Source organism: Thunnus thynnus, chromosome 3, assembly GCF_963924715.1.
Source record: "Thunnus thynnus chromosome 3, fThuThy2.1, whole genome shotgun sequence".
In the NCBI taxonomy this organism is placed as follows: Eukaryota; Metazoa; Chordata; class Actinopteri; order Scombriformes; family Scombridae; genus Thunnus; species Thunnus thynnus.
Genome location: NC_089519.1, coordinates 31,360,851 through 31,376,435, shown reverse-complemented (window position 1 = coordinate 31,376,435; position 15,585 = coordinate 31,360,851). Strand labels below are relative to the sequence as shown.

At 38.3% G+C, this 15,585-nt stretch overlaps 2 protein-coding genes across 4 annotated transcripts; one reads left to right on the top strand and one right to left on the bottom strand.

The window, feature by feature from the left end:
• The first annotated feature begins 4,969 nt into the window (after positions 1-4,969).
• On the top strand, positions 4,970-9,173 carry LOC137180142 (somatostatin receptor type 5-like). Its single transcript, XM_067585403.1, has 2 exons — positions 4,970-5,809; positions 6,593-9,173. Exons 1-2 carry the CDS (start codon positions 5,018-5,020, stop codon positions 7,292-7,294), a joined length of 1,494 nt encoding a protein of 497 aa, XP_067441504.1. The 5' UTR covers positions 4,970-5,017; the 3' UTR covers positions 7,295-9,173.
• LOC137180141 (protein CutA homolog) lies at positions 9,013-14,381 on the bottom strand. Of its 3 annotated transcripts, none has more exons than XM_067585400.1 (7): positions 14,199-14,290; positions 12,590-12,655; positions 11,964-12,112; positions 11,331-11,390; positions 11,074-11,119; positions 9,827-9,876; positions 9,013-9,514 (listed from the first exon to the last, which is right to left on the bottom strand). In XM_067585400.1, the coding sequence occupies exons 2-7, from the start codon at positions 12,650-12,652 to the stop codon at positions 9,415-9,417; spliced, it is 468 nt and encodes a 155-aa protein (XP_067441501.1). In that variant the 5' UTR covers positions 12,653-12,655; positions 14,199-14,290; the 3' UTR covers positions 9,013-9,414. The 3 variants fall into 3 exon arrangements, with proteins under 3 accessions (XP_067441501.1, XP_067441503.1, XP_067441502.1); XM_067585402.1 differs by having other exon boundaries at positions 11,964-12,108; positions 14,199-14,276; XM_067585401.1 differs by lacking the exon at positions 12,590-12,655 and having other exon boundaries at positions 14,199-14,381.
• Positions 14,382-15,585: the final 1,204 nt, after the last annotated feature.

Sequence of the window (15,585 nt, the reverse complement as noted above, 5' to 3'; positions counted from 1 at the left end):
CTGACCAATTAGGTATGGAGTTTTGATGTTTCTATGACATCTTGAATTACATTCAGTAACACCTGAATGACATGAATGTAAAATTCGGACAATCTAACACGTTTCAAACCTGCCTGAATCACATTAACAGCTGTAGCTGTAATACCAGAGAAGTAAAAGAAGCAAAATACATGAAAGTTGGTTTGTGATTGTGCAGAGCTCTGTGTGTGTGTGTGCACCTCTGCCAATTAAAGCCACACAATGTCAGCCCAATCTCAGCTGAAGTGTTGACTTCTCTCTCTATCTCTACCTCTTAAACTAAACCCATCTACCTTTATTTGTTTTAGACAAATTTTAAATTGTCTCATGTGTAAAATCTGAAACACTCCTGACTGTTGTACCCTTCAGTGATGCATTAAAAACACACTCTGGCAGACATCAGTGCACATCGCTACCTCCTTACCTCCCCCACTTCCTCCCCCCCATGGGTCTGACTTGGGGACACTGAGAAAAATGGACTGAAAGCAACACACAGACTGCACCAGTTTTCAGCATTCTTGTCTCTTTATCTACATTTTTTTTCTCTAATACCAAATATTGCATCTTTAAAAGGTCAGTGGAAGATAAACATTAGGGTGTGTTGTGGCTTGAACAGAGTGAAAGGTTCACAAAACTGCTGAATTGTTGTCCCATTCCCTCAATCCAGTCTCGAATAATGTCTCGATAATGATGTTTCTGTTGTTTTTCTCACAGTGTGAGCGGTACAATGATTTGACAAACTGGCCAAAGAGGTATCAGCAGTATAGCTTAGATCATCAGTCTCTGCTGAGCAGAAAACTTAGATTCAAAGAAAATCACTGCAGGAGTTGGACAGATACTGTATTGTTACTGCACGCAAACAACCTGCTGGTCACCAACAAGCAACTAACAACATCTCTCTGTCTCTCTTTGTATTGTGATTGTGAGGGGACAGGGTGAGAGATGATCACCAGTGTCTCTGCATCAGTACTTTGACTCCATGTGATTACCTTGTCCTACTTTACCTTTACCTATCTAGATTTTTGCATTGTTATGATGGGAAGAAAAAAAAAACTGTCATTGGATTTTGTGAGATTTGCTGCATTGTGAAGGAAGAAGTAAATGATGAGTTGGACAAAATTGCAGGAACACCAAACTTTAGTAAGTGCCATTTAAAAAGCATGACTTTACGATCCCTTTGAGTCTCTCCACTGTTTGCAAGCCTTCAGACATACACAAATAGATTTTTTTGTCCACAAGGTGCAGTACAAAAAGCTGAAAACAGAACCGTGACATATAACGGCCTTACAAAGTTGTTGTGGGAAACTTTTTTTGCATTCATTTGGAGTCGTGTTTGTGTTCACTTTTAAGTCCAATATTCATTCTCAGTTTAGCTTGGTTCTGAATGACAATTAGGTGTTTCAGCAGCTAAATGCTACAGTATGTTCACCAGCTACTCACTAAATCTGTCTACTGTTTCAGGGTAGCACACAGTTTGTTTATCAGAGCTTTTTGCATTGAAGACAGCTGACTGCCGCGGTGGGAAATGACACTGATGAGAGCCATGAGAGTGAATCAAAATAGTAAAGTTTCAAGCTGGAAAACCAAAACAATGAGCTGAAAGACAGTAAAATGCTTTGCACAGCTGAAGGGAGCTGTAGAGTTGGGTTGGTTTGTCACAATGAGTGACTATTTTCACATTACAAATAGCAATTTGACTCATTGTTAATATATAAAAATATTGATTAGTGAAGCTTTAAGGGTATATAATCTTGCTTAGCAGAAAAAATTTATCTCATCTAAATCTTATAAGACCTGAAATAACAAGACCTTTCTGAGGCATCCACTGAATTTGATATTAGATTTTCCCTCCTTCACCTTCAAAAATTGTTCATTCTGTACAAACTGTACTCTGTAGTATCATTTTATTCAGGAATAAAAACAGCTTCCTGAATTCCTGGATTCAATAAAAGAAGTATTACATTATATTTAGAAAAACAGAAATACACTGGTTTCAACTGGTTGTTTTAACCTTTAAATAATATGAAGCTACATCAAAGTTTCATTGAGGTCTCTAAATCTACGGTATCTGCAAAAAACAGATGCGCAGAGAGTTTGCATACACACACACACAAAAACGCACACAAACACACACACACATATGCACACAACGCTCAATATAAGTCATTGTTGCCTTTGTATTGAATGAATGTAAATGGCACCAGCTCTTCAATCAGCATTCATTTAGTTTCTCTTGTTTATCTCTTCTCTTTGCTCTGTGCAGGGCCTTTTGGGCCTTGTCTTGACCCTCCATCGCCATAGCAACATCTCCCAGGAAGTTTTTCTTAGAGCCGGCAACAGAATGGCAGACAAAAGAGGTGATGTCTTCTGGGAAGAAAGATTGTCGGTCTGCTCTTATTGTGTGTGTCAGAGATTAGGATGGGAGGGTGTTGAGCTCACACATCCTGGAAATCAGGAGCTCATAGGGGAAGTGTGTGCGCATGCGAATGTGTGAGCCTGCCAGTGTCTTCAGAGGAACATTTAGTGGATATATATACGTTTCTAGTATACATATTTGTCTCAAAATTTCCTTCAATGGATCTGTAATCACATATGATTTAGAATAAAGCTCAATCTGTAAATTCATGTTCTGTAACCATTCAAGGTGGTCATTTCTCTCCTCTTGATTATACCAGTGGGTCCAGGGATTCAGGTCTTTTGGTGGTGGCATTGTTGTGATATATTTTTAGATTTATCTTGTGCATTTTTGTTACTTTTGTTATGCATATTTCATATGTTCCAAGTGAGGTTTTAATTAGAGTTTTTCCTTCATTTTCCCTGCTGGAGAAATAGCAAACAGACGTTGTTTTAATCTATCGTTTTCCATCTAACTTATTTTCTCTGAATGTAGGTGTTATGAAGTAACTTTACTATGCTGTAACTATAACAGAGCTGACATAATACGCATCTATGTATGTAGTAGTGGTAATACTTTGGATACTTTTTGAGAGCTAAGGGACAACATCAAATGTGTATTTTCTATTAGAATATATCAGTCATATTCTCTTAAGTTTTAATACTTTTCTTCAGCCCTCAGCAGGTGATAGTCATGCTTCATGAAATACAGGCCATGCTACATCCCACATATCATTGCTCTAGTCACAAGGCTGGACTGGAATAATATTTACACAGAAAATAACCTCCAAAGAATCATACATAATGCATAATCACAGGACAAGGTTATGAGCCGTTTTGCAAAAATGTCCTTTGAACATAGAAACATTTACTGTACAAAATTATACCGAGCTATTTTATTTATTTACAGCGTATAAACTGAACATTATACACAACACTTTGCAGGCTTGTTGATTGACAGTGCAATGAATTGTGAATGAATTCGCCTTGTCGTATATTAGCTTTGCAAAAGCACCAGTCAGGCTCAGGTCTCAGTTTTAGGTGCTACTGAATGTTGTGCCGTTCTGTATTTTCTAATATAATATTTTGTACTTCACATGGATTCACATCAGGTTTTATGAGCTCATAAACACCCCAAAACTCTAAAGCTGCAACACACATACATATATACGTATGTATATGTACATATATATATACATATATATACAAGCATCTCACAGCTACACAGCATGTACCATCCTCTGGCATTTATATTTACTAATTGAAGCTCTGACCTCTGGCTCTTACATTTGGCAGCCTAGAAAGAAAACATACTGTACATCTCACTGGTTCTTTCCTACAGGAAAAAGATTAATGTGCACCAATATATATATATGTGTGTGTTTGAACAGAGAAGATAACTGGGAGGTAGTGATGTTTTTGTCTTTGCTGCCCTTTAGTTTGAAGTCAAATGCCTCTCCAAATCCAATTTCTGTTTGTGGAAATATTTTATATACAGCATAAACACACTGACTGTTTAACTCATTGTTTCAGTATTTTATCGTACATTTTGCCAGTTTGTCGGTGTAGTCTATATATCTGACTTATCTCCTTTTCCCCCTTTTCTCTCTCCATTATCCTCACAGTAATGTAGTTAAGTCAAGGTTGTGGAGGACATATATAGCTCTGTTATTTTTTTTCTCCATAGGTCAGTGCATTTTACTCCTAACAGAGCACCAATTATTAGCCATCGCTGTGAGGGATGAGGGTGTGCCTGCATGCAACATCATGGTTATTAAGAAGCCAGGACGGCTTCATAAACAAGTCCTGTACTAATAGAAGTCAATACGCTATGTTTTTGTTCCAGTGCAGGCTTGTTTTTGTTATGACGGAAGAAAGGCTGTTAAATTGATTAGTAGTTTAGTATTCTACAAGCCACCGGGATGAGATCGGACCAAACTTTTAAAACTTTTGACCGTTGACCATGTTGTCACCCGCAGCAGCCGTTTTGACCGTACACATCCTATATCCCTGATATCTCAGTTAAGGTGTGTCTTTGTCTCTCCATTTTAATTTCTCATGTGTTTTCTCTCTTTCTGTTAAAAGAAAGTTGTATATCTCATGCTGTATTTCTTATTCCAAGTCTTTAAAGTAAAGAGTTTGACATTTTGGGAACTATGATTATTTGCTTTCTTGCTGAGATGAGAAGATTCTCATTTGTATGCAGCTGGAGTCAGGAGGCAATCAGCTTAGCATAAAGACTGAAAGCAGGAGGACACAGCTAGTCTGGTTCTCTCTTTAATCTACAACAGAATGATAAAAAATTGTGATTTTCAAGGAGAGAGGTGATTACCTTAGCCAAGCTTTAGAGGATGTTTCGTAATGTAATTATTTCTTAACGATCAACAACATTTTACTCGTCTGCCCAGAACCTTGGACAGACAGCTGTTTCCTTCTACTTCCAGTCTTAATGCTAAACTAAACTAATCCTCCTTCTCTTCTAACTCGAACGTATTTCCCAAAATGTTCCTTCAAATTTACCTTGTATGTGAAATGTGCTAAATAAACTTGCCTTCCTTTGCTTGCAGGGATGTTGATCTATCACTGATGGGACCTACGTTGCCTCATGGTCTTTAACGCCTCCATGGAGCTCATCCAGGCCTCCCAGGTTTCCTTGCTGCCTACAGCTACCTGGAGCAACAACTCTGTCCCTGCCCTCTCCCACTTCCTGCTTCTCTCCACTTCCTCTGAATCTCTTCTCAGCCTCACCCAGACCGACAACTCTTTCCTTTTTAACAGCACCTGTCAGAACTGCAGCAAACCTGAACCTGGATCCCTCCCTGGTTTAGCTGGAATCTTCATCCCTCTTATCTACGGGCTAGTGTTTGTCGTCGGCCTGCTGGGCAACACTCTGGTCATCCACGTTATTGTCAACTACACCAAGAATGAGTCGGTCACCAACATCTACATCCTCAATTTAGCCATAGCAGATGAGCTGTTTATGCTTAGCCTGCCATTCTTGGCGGTGCAGAACGCTCTGTTCTCCTGGCCCTTCGGCTCTTTGATGTGCCGCGTGGTCCTGACGGTGGACGCCATCAACCAGTTCACCAGCATATTCTGCCTGACTGTGATGTCTGTAGACCGCTACCTGGCCGTGGTTCACCCCATCCGTTCGACCTGGTGGCGGCGCCCCCGAGTGGCCAAGGCCATCAGCGCCACGGTTTGGGCCGGGTCGTTCGTGGTGGTGCTGCCGGTGGTGGTGTTCGCAGACATACTGAAAGATGCTGGGAACTGCAGCATCGTGTGGCCTGAGCCAGCGGAAGTGTGGAAGACGTCTTTCATCGTCTACACGTGCACTGTGGGCTTCTTCTTCCCCCTGCTGGTCATCTGCTTGTGCTACCTGCTGATTGTCATCAAGGTACAGCATTTACAGTAATACAGATATGTTTTTTTATAATATGATTATATTATGCAGTGTTATGCCAATGCTGTTTGCAAAAAAATATTGAATTTGTGCTTATTCACAAAGAAATCCCTCCAAATAAAGCTCTATCTCAGCTTTAATGCAAAAACAGCTTTCATCACGAACTGCAAGAACTGGTGCACACTAACATCCTTGATAATAGGACTGTTCTCTGATATCACTAATGATGTTGGAGGGCATTTATACAGAAGCAATTTTTGCACAAAACATAATGGAAAAACACACTGTGCCAGAATGGATATCCTATGACTCTGTTAATACTGTAAAAAATATCATTTAAAAAATCAGAGAGAAACTATTCTCAACAAAAGTATAGCATATCAGGCTAAACCTATTTGATTACTTGCAATATACTAAATATTTTGTCATGTAAAGGTGATGCTATCAACAATGATTTGTCAGATAAAAGTGTTGCTCTACAAATGTTTGTACTCCTTTAATGGATCAGTTTAATCCAAATGACAAAAAAGCATATTTTCCTCTTACCAGTAGAGATATCTAGCTCTGGTTACATGTTCTGTTTTTGAGACATTAATCTCTGACATCGCTGCTCTGTTGCCACCAAATATAATGGAGGTCATATAAACACTTTTACTACTCAAAGCATTGAAATATTACAAAAACTCAGCAGGAAAGTGTCTTTCCAGTGTAAATGAGAAAATGTGTTATTATTAGTTGTTAAAGTGTGTAAAAAGTTCTGTATCTTTTCTTTCAAAGGTACGTAGTGTTGGAAAACGGGCGCAGGCCACATCCTCTCGGCGCAGGAAGTCGGAGCGTAAAATCACCAGGATGGTGGTTGTCGTGGTGGCGGTGTTTGTCCTCTGCTGGCTACCGTTCTATGTCCTCAACATCGTCAATCTCCTGGTGGTCCTGCCCGGAGACTTTAGGGGGCTTTATTTTTTTGTAGTTGTGCTTTCATACGCAAACAGCTGCGCCAACCCCATCCTGTACGGATTCCTGTCCGACAACTTCAAGAGAGGCTTCAGGAAGGCCCTGTGCCGCACTTCACGCAGGGTGAAGAGCAACGACAAGGCCGTCACCGAGGTGCAGCGACCCACGGAGGAGTGGGGCGGCATCATGCACCAAACGCAAAGAAGCGAAGGAGCCACCGTTATGCACAGGAAACACTGCGGTGTAAAAGAAGAAGAGGAGGAAATCAATGGAACACAGGGAGGCATACAGATGAGTGAAATACACAGAATTTCACAAAATGGAAACAGCAGAGGAGTGACAGAAGGCACCAGGGGGAAACCTGAGCTGGAGCACTCAGGTCAGAGTGCCAAACACGGAGAACAGGCCAGGAAAGGCTTTGATCCTGCTGAGGCAGTGTCCTCTTTGGCCACTAACAGTGGAAGCAACAGGTCACAACCTGAGGCATTCATGAATGAAAACTCAGTGCTTGAAATCAGCTATCTGTAACCGGTGTTATCAGCTTTCCTGCCATTTAATGTATTTCTGACAGTTATTCTAATCATCAGATATTAAGAACAGCTACAGATTGCAGGTTCAGTGTTGAATCATTTGGAGTGACTGTTTTTCAATGTGCAAATCATTGAGGACTTTTGCAGTATGTAATAGGGTGCCAATATCAATACAAATTTTTTTTTCTATAATTGTAAAAATAATGAAATTTTGAAAAAACTATAAATGTTGGCATGATGTGAACCATGTGGGATTAAAACCAATGGAACTAACACTACACCTTGGATAAAGTGCAAGTAATATTAAGGATAGTATCAAATAGTAATGTAATGATTATGTGTTTAATTATTGTAGTAAATAATCAATAACATGCAGAAACACTGGTTTGGTCCTTTTTAATTAACAAAAAACAGGATTTTACACTAAGATGGTCATGAAAAATTGATTGACGTGACCCTACATTCGGTGGGTGGAGGCTTCAGTCACTTTAATTAAGTGAAGTCCTACGCAAAAGACCATCATTTCTCTATATTTATTTGTTCCCGTTATGTTGTCTCTCACTTCTTTTAATTAATCAGTAACATCTTGTTCAGAAATGGCTAATGCACTGTATGAATCACGTCCCGGTGGGAAACGACACGACTAATGAATGAATGAAAAATGTCAATTATGTTTACACTTTACTTTTACTGCGTTGACTTTTAAAAACAGGCTCTCGAAGGTAAATTGTATTGTTTTCATAAAGACATCTCAGTCTGTTATTTAGTGCTTTTGTTGAAACTTCAGTGTAACAGTATCCATACTGTGTGTGTGAGTGTACATACATACAGTACATTGAGCTGCACATGGATAACTGACTAATGAACTGACTGGTAACTTAGTCAGTGCATTTCTTCAAAGTAACAAAGTGGTTTCTTTTCTCCGTTTAAGGATAACTGACAGCTTTAGCTCACTACCTGAGATGTGCAATAGCAACAACACAAGATGATAGAAAACACAATATGTATTTCTGAAGGGAGAAAAAAAAGATCTTTTACATTTTGTCACACTTAAAAATCCCCATTAAGTGATTTTTTTTCTCTTTTTTCTCAAAAGCATTCCCTGCTTTATGCTCATAGCTGCACACTATGTTGAACTGTATATACAGTCGATGTGAAGTATCTGGATGGTTATGATGATTGTAATAGTAGTGTATTGTGAATTCTATAATTCATGTCTTATCTAAGGTCTAACAATCAGCACGCTGAGTAAGGGCTTGGCTTAAAACATCTGTGCATTTAATATTTTGTGCTGAAGTCTTTTCAGTTGTCTTACGTGTTCTTTAAGGCCCATAAATTGAAATCCAAGGCAAAAGGTTACAGGGCCAACATAACTGTTTGTTGCCTGTGATCACAAGTGTCCATGCAGTTTGTAGCTTTTTAGGAAAGTCAAAATAATTTGAAACATCTGCTTATTGTCCGGGCTTTAGTGAAGTGCTAAAGTCATGTGTAACTTGTTAAAAATGGGCTAAATAAATGTTTACAGATGCTAATGTAATGTAAATATGTTCATCATATGTAACATCCAGTGGTGTGTGCAATGATGTCACTTGCACTACTGTACATAGTAATTATATGTATGTGATATGTAATATGTATATGACATGTGTGCAGCTGAACTCTTAACTGTATGTTCACCGAGAAAGACTTTAAACCCAATGAAAAATAATCCTCCACTTTATTGCAAAATGGTTCTTTATTCAAGCAACTCACAACTTGTAGCACAGTCTTGGTTAACTTTGAATATAAAGGAACAATGCTGCCCTCTAGAGGGGAAAATATCACCCACTTACAAGCCTCAAATGATGGAAATATTTTAGAGAACATAACGGTTTTAATCACTTCAAAACATCCAATGTGTCACTTAAAAATTCACATGATGAGCCCTGTCTTGTCTTGTAAGCCTTAGTTTGTAACAACATTACCAATTTGGATAGTAGAGGCCAGAGTGTGTCCAAGCATCGGATGTCATTTTGAAAATAGGGTACAGTATGTGTAATTTCACATTAGTTTAGATTGGTTTGCATATCCATCCATCCATCCATCCATTAATTCATTCACTCATCCATCAGTCCATCCTTATTCAGGGACAACTTCTCCTATCCACTTGAGGTAAGGCGGGTTCCCCTGGTCGATGGGAAGGCTGATGACCTCGGCTACCTCGTAAGGATGGTTAGAACTGGAGGAGACAATTTGATTTTGATTTTTTATTTGTTTACACGTATGTAAAACATACAAATTGATGCACATAAATGACTTGGCTTGATCAGGGGACTCTCCAATACATACCTTACTCCATTAGAGAAGGGAAAAAAAACTATGAACAAGTTGACTGAGTGCACAGACAGGCACACAAACAGCAGTAATTAAAGCCATAGTCCAACTGCATGAGTCATGGCCTTAATGGGAGAAAATGATCGACACAGTGTTCCCCCTGTGAGTTAGGTTGGAGGACAGCATTTTATGTATTTGGTTTGAAAAATAAACTTACCGGACATATTCAGCCAGAGCAGGCACTTTGGAACTTCTTGTTTTAATCATCTAAATAAAGAGAGAAACACTGGGTCAGCTCGACCGACTTCATCAGACACTTCATAAGACTAACAACAGGAGTCTTTAAAGCGTGTGCAAGCACAGACTACACAATATCTGCCATCATAAAAATGTGTGTGGATCAAGGCTTTTTTTTGCTGGAAGTGTGTTTCCAGCCCCTCCTGCTGCTGCTCGGGCCTTGTATTCTGCAAATGATACAAGATAACGTTGGTTGGGGTTCGACATAAGCGCTGTATCCCGAATCAACACTACATAGTAATATAGGAAGACTTTGAGTAGGTAACATGTTCACATTATGTATACTTTAAACAATGTAAATTAAAAACAGTAAGTTTATTTAAAAAAAACACTTTTTGATTTTGAGTCTGCTGCTGACACTATTCTCCCACAATGCAATGCAAAAGGGAAAAACTGAAGAGCTATTCAGAGTTTGAACAAACTAATTGTGGATGGTGGTGAAACACTTCCAGCAACATCTCAGACAATAAAAAATGAACTATTGAATTTTTGGAAAAACCTGTTGTTCTCTTTGATAAGTTTAACTGACAGAAACATTTTAAAGTCACGGTCATATTGACTTCAGATGGCACAAGTTTTGTATCATTTCCTGGTAGTAAACAATGGTTTGTTGACTCACTCAGTGACAGCAGAGACTAAATAAAGCCGCAGAGATGCAGGATTCTCCACTGACAGCACTGCTAATCTAATCTCAACAACTATAGCTCTATACTATAGTCCTGTTTCTTTACGTTAAATTCATATGTAGTGAAGAGCCAAAACATTCAGACTTGTAATTAATTAATATCTATTTTTATAAATTTATATCATTTCCCAAACTGTAAAATTATATGTGAATTAAGTCTTGTACAGAAAGTTTAAGCCACAATGTTTTGTCAAAAAATACGGATGTTGTTAGAGAAATATCAATAAGGTTATTGATAATTATCATTGTTGATAAGAAGTATTGTATAAATAATTGTACCGGAAAAATCCTCCTACTGCTAGCTGTGGCTGAAATTGTAATATCTGTGGCGGTAGAATTGTCGTTGTAGTTCTTGTAGACGTAGAGGCAGATATAGTAATAGTTGCAGCTGTAGTATATATGTGTTATTTGTATTAAAAGTGTGCAGTGATGGTAATTTACCTTGAGCTGTAGAAATATTACAAACTGTAGTCAACACTCACCAGCAGCACCTCACTGTCCTCCTCAATCTTCCCCTGCCATTCATATCTGAGAGGAGACACAAGACACAATTTTAGACAATTTATCATCTAATATGTCCAATTTTTAAAGGACAAAATTATTTATTTAATCTATTGTCTCCCAAAACTCTTCATTTATGTTCTGTTTTTAATTAAAAACACTCTGTACATATAGAAAACACAAACGTGCATCACACAGACAACTCTGCAGCTGCCTCTGACCAACGTTCAGAACTTACACAGATGTGATCGCTGGGACGATGTTGACACAGGCAGCCAGCTTCTTCTGCACAATACCCCTGTGAGATAGAAGAAATCAATTCATCAGACACAAACGACTACCCATGATAGCGTTGACAAAATATTGCATCATACTGTTTGAATTAGACTTGAAACTCTATATTTGTGTTCCAGATTAATCTATTAGTCATTAATCTATTTTTCTAATCAATCTCATATGATTATTCAAGCAAATGTTTGATGGTTCCAGGTTCTCAAATGTGAGAATTGCTGCATAAGACATTCTAGTAAATTTAATATTTTAGATTATCTGATCATGTCCCCTTGGGCTCTAGGAAAATGTGATGCATTGCTTCATATTTTACAGACTTACAGAATTAATCACTTAATTGAAAGAAATAATCAGAAGATTTATAGATAATGAAAATAATTAGTTCATCATTAACTGCAGCACTAATGCAGTGTCATCAAAAAGATTTCCAGTTACACAGGAGATGACATTAGTCAGTAAAAGAGAGGGAGGATAAATCAACGATAGATTCACAAAATCTTTATTCTGTCGTATAATCAAATAAAAATAAGCATAAAAGAAATAATAGTTTTTCTAAACTGTGTGTCGCTGATTGTCTCACCTGGCCAACTCTTTAGCCACCGTGTCGTTAGGACAGGTGACGAAGGCAGCGGAGTGTGTGCCCGACGTGTAGGTCTCAGATGCCATGGAGAACGCCCTCAGTCCAACAGTCCTCAGCAGCTGGAACATAAACGCACTCAGGAGGACTGTCTGGGAGGAAGAGGAGGAAGAGGATGAAACCCAGACAACAACAGGGCAGTAGTGTGTCCAAATACATTAAAGCAAAGCAATGAGATCAACAAACATCAACAAAGTATCTCAAATCAAGTTGCAACAGTTAGTTTCCAACTATTAAACTGATTGCCAACTATTTTGATAATCGATCAGTTGCTTGTAATTTCTAAGAAAAAAAAATCCAAATTCTGTGATTATTTTCTGGTTTTGTCCTCTATGACAGTAAACTGATTATCTTTGGGTTGTGGACTGTTGGTCGGGACATTTCAGGGATGACAGTGACATTTTTCACAGTCTTTTGCCATTTTATGGATCAAACAACTAATCGATTAATCAAGAAAATAATTGACTAATTAGATTAATCGATAATGAAAATAATTGTTAGTTGCATCCCTAGTCTGAAGTGAAATGAGTATAGTGTGTTAGAGGCATCTGTATGCTCTGCACACTCACCAAAATCCAAGCTTTTAAGGATCCACCTTGCAGTGTCTCTGCACCGGGCAGTCCAATGCGCATTGCCTGAACAGGTCAATATGATATAATGGTTGGCAAAAACATGTGCATGCAGTCATTACTGCAATGTTTTATGTCTTAGAACTGTTACACACTCAAAACTGGATTTTATTTATACGTTGATTTTGTCTGATCGGAAGGATTATCTCCCATAAAGGGGGCATTTGGCGTGTCATTTGACTCTTCTTCCACACGAAATTGACCAATCGCATGTCGCCTCCCTCAGTCAGGAGGGACAGGTCATTATAACGGAGAGCTATGAAGAATATAAATACATTATCACAGCAAAAGCAACATTATTGCTGCAAATAAGAGGAGAGAGAAATTGCTGATCATGTAACTCTTAAACTTTAAACTTGATGCAGCAGATTTACACATTATACTGAAAAAGTGCATTTAAGTCTGACTCTGTCCCATAATGAAGGATACGTGGAAATCACTTTAGTTTTTGGCCAAATCAATGTGAAATCAATTTTAAAGATTGAATATTATCTGTGATAAACACCAATAGACTCATCGATTTTCTTTTTTGTTGTTGTTGTTGTTGTTCAAAGTATTTTTTTTCATTAGTTTTCATTATAGTTTTTTTTTTCTTTTACAATTTGAAATCCAGTTTGATATATTTTAACAAAATCCCACCCAAAAAGTAACCCTAACCGATTGCACCATTAGAAATGTACAATATGACATATCGAAATAACAGTAAGTATGATAAAAGACCAATCAATCCGGTGATCTAATAACTGCAGTACCAGCAGTGTTAAACGGACTTGGCAGTAAATCAGGTAGTCAGTGAAAGGGCGATGCTTTTTATAGCCGATTTAAAGTGAAACTCGGAACATAACCTGCTCCTGACCAGGTTAAGTGCGCAGCATTGAGTTACCATGGTGATCTAGCCAGGTTAACAGAGAACCACCTTCGTGACACTGGAAACCCTAGCTTTAGGCTCAACATACCGCACTAACCCACTAATCTCGCTTCGTAGTAGCTACACCCCTCAGGACTTGAATCCTGCTCTCTGAATTACAGACATGAAACTCTATATTTGTGTCCCAAGTTATTACTGCGCTGTTTTATGTATTAGAACTGCGTATAAAGTCTAGGCAGGGTTACACTATAGTAGGTGTACAGAAAGAGTAAATATGCTGCATAGAAAAACCGGATTTTCGTGTTTACCACCATTATATCTGTAAACAGAGCTGCATTACAGTAGCGGTGTATGCACTGGGTCTTTTTTTCTTTAACATACTTTCACATTTCTCAAAATATCAACAGACTGTAGAAATCATATAGCACTTTAACATGCAGGTGTTAGACAAAAACAGCCACAGTTTTCTAGTTTAATGGTGACTAAGTTACAAGATGCATGTTAAGCCAACTTAGGGGCGTGTTTGTTAGCACGTTAGCTGATGTTAGCTGTTAGCAGACGCACTACAGAGTTTATAAAAGGGTTATACTGCAAGACAAACTGACTACAAACGCCTGACAAATTGTTTGATACCAGCGCAATAAAGCTAGAACTGTTTAAGGTGATTTTGGGGAAGCCTACCGTCTCACACCTGCCTGGCTGCAAGCAACTTACTGCCGTAAAGTGTGACGGAAGTATGTTTGAGAAACTGTCGTAAATCAGCTTCGGTGTTCTGCCGAGTTCTGCCGAGAACTGCGTGCACCTCGCGGGAGCGCGCACAGCTAAAGGGAAAACTAACCTACCAGACATTGTAATGATTTTTAAGGCAAAGTACTGTTTAAAAAACGATGTTGTCTTCTTTGTCGGGGTCATCAATTTTTTTATTAGACTTAATAGTCGCATTTCATTGATACGATTAGTCTGAACACATTTAAATTGAAATTGTATTAATGAGACATGTAGACATTAATGAATTAAATGTTATTTATTGAACAATCTTGACAACAGTTAATAGTCATAATATTGAACAAACACATAGAACCAGTGGTCCCAGGTCACACACACAATACATAAAAAAATAAATAAAAAAAATGGAATTTGAGAAGCTGGAATCAATTATCAAAATATTTTAATAGTTTAATTTAAACTATTAATAGATTAATTTAATAGTTGACAACTAATTGATTAATCATATAATTGTTGCAGCTCTAATATATTAGAACATTAAACATGTGCAGGTTCTGCTAGTCCTTTGACAAGGGAAAACTAACTTCTGGGGCTTTGAACAAAGTCCAAAACGAATGTTTGAAATGAGTGAGCCACCACAGGGTCCAGCAAAGGTAACCAGATTCATTCTATACACAGAAAGACTTGAAATTGTATCATTTTTGTTTTGAAAATAGAACAATTTCTCATTTTCACACATCAAAACAGCAATCTTATAAAATACTAAATAGAAAATTGAATACTTTTAAATAAGGACAAAATGAGCAAAAGATATTTATACACGTGACAACAAACACTCTCCTTCTCCCTGTCTCTCATTTTCCCTTTTCAACTTCCCATCTCTGTCTTTCCATCTCATAAAAATGAGACTCCTGGAACTCTTTCCAGGTCACCACCTTCCCCATGGCCTGATCTTTGTACAGTGAAAAGACTTTCCCTGGGCATACTAAATGTATTTCACCACCACTCCAGGGAAGCCAGCGTGAACATGAGGACCGTTTGGGTCCTGCTTCCTCCTCCATCTTCTTCTTTGTGGCATTCAGTTCCCACTGAAAGAACTCTGTCTCTTTCAAAGTCTTTGAAGGGTATTTTTGGGTTTGTCAGACCTTCAGCACCATACATTTTAAAAACCTTATTGGAGCGGTAGAAGAATCTGACGGGACCATGCTGGTAGAAGAAGTGGATGGTCATTGCTCGACTTTTTGTCTGCTGCCTCTCCATGATGCTTTTAACAATTTTCTCAGTGGAGACTCAGGTTAGAGGTGCGGCCAGGGTCTCAGCAGGTGGAGGTGGGTTTACTACT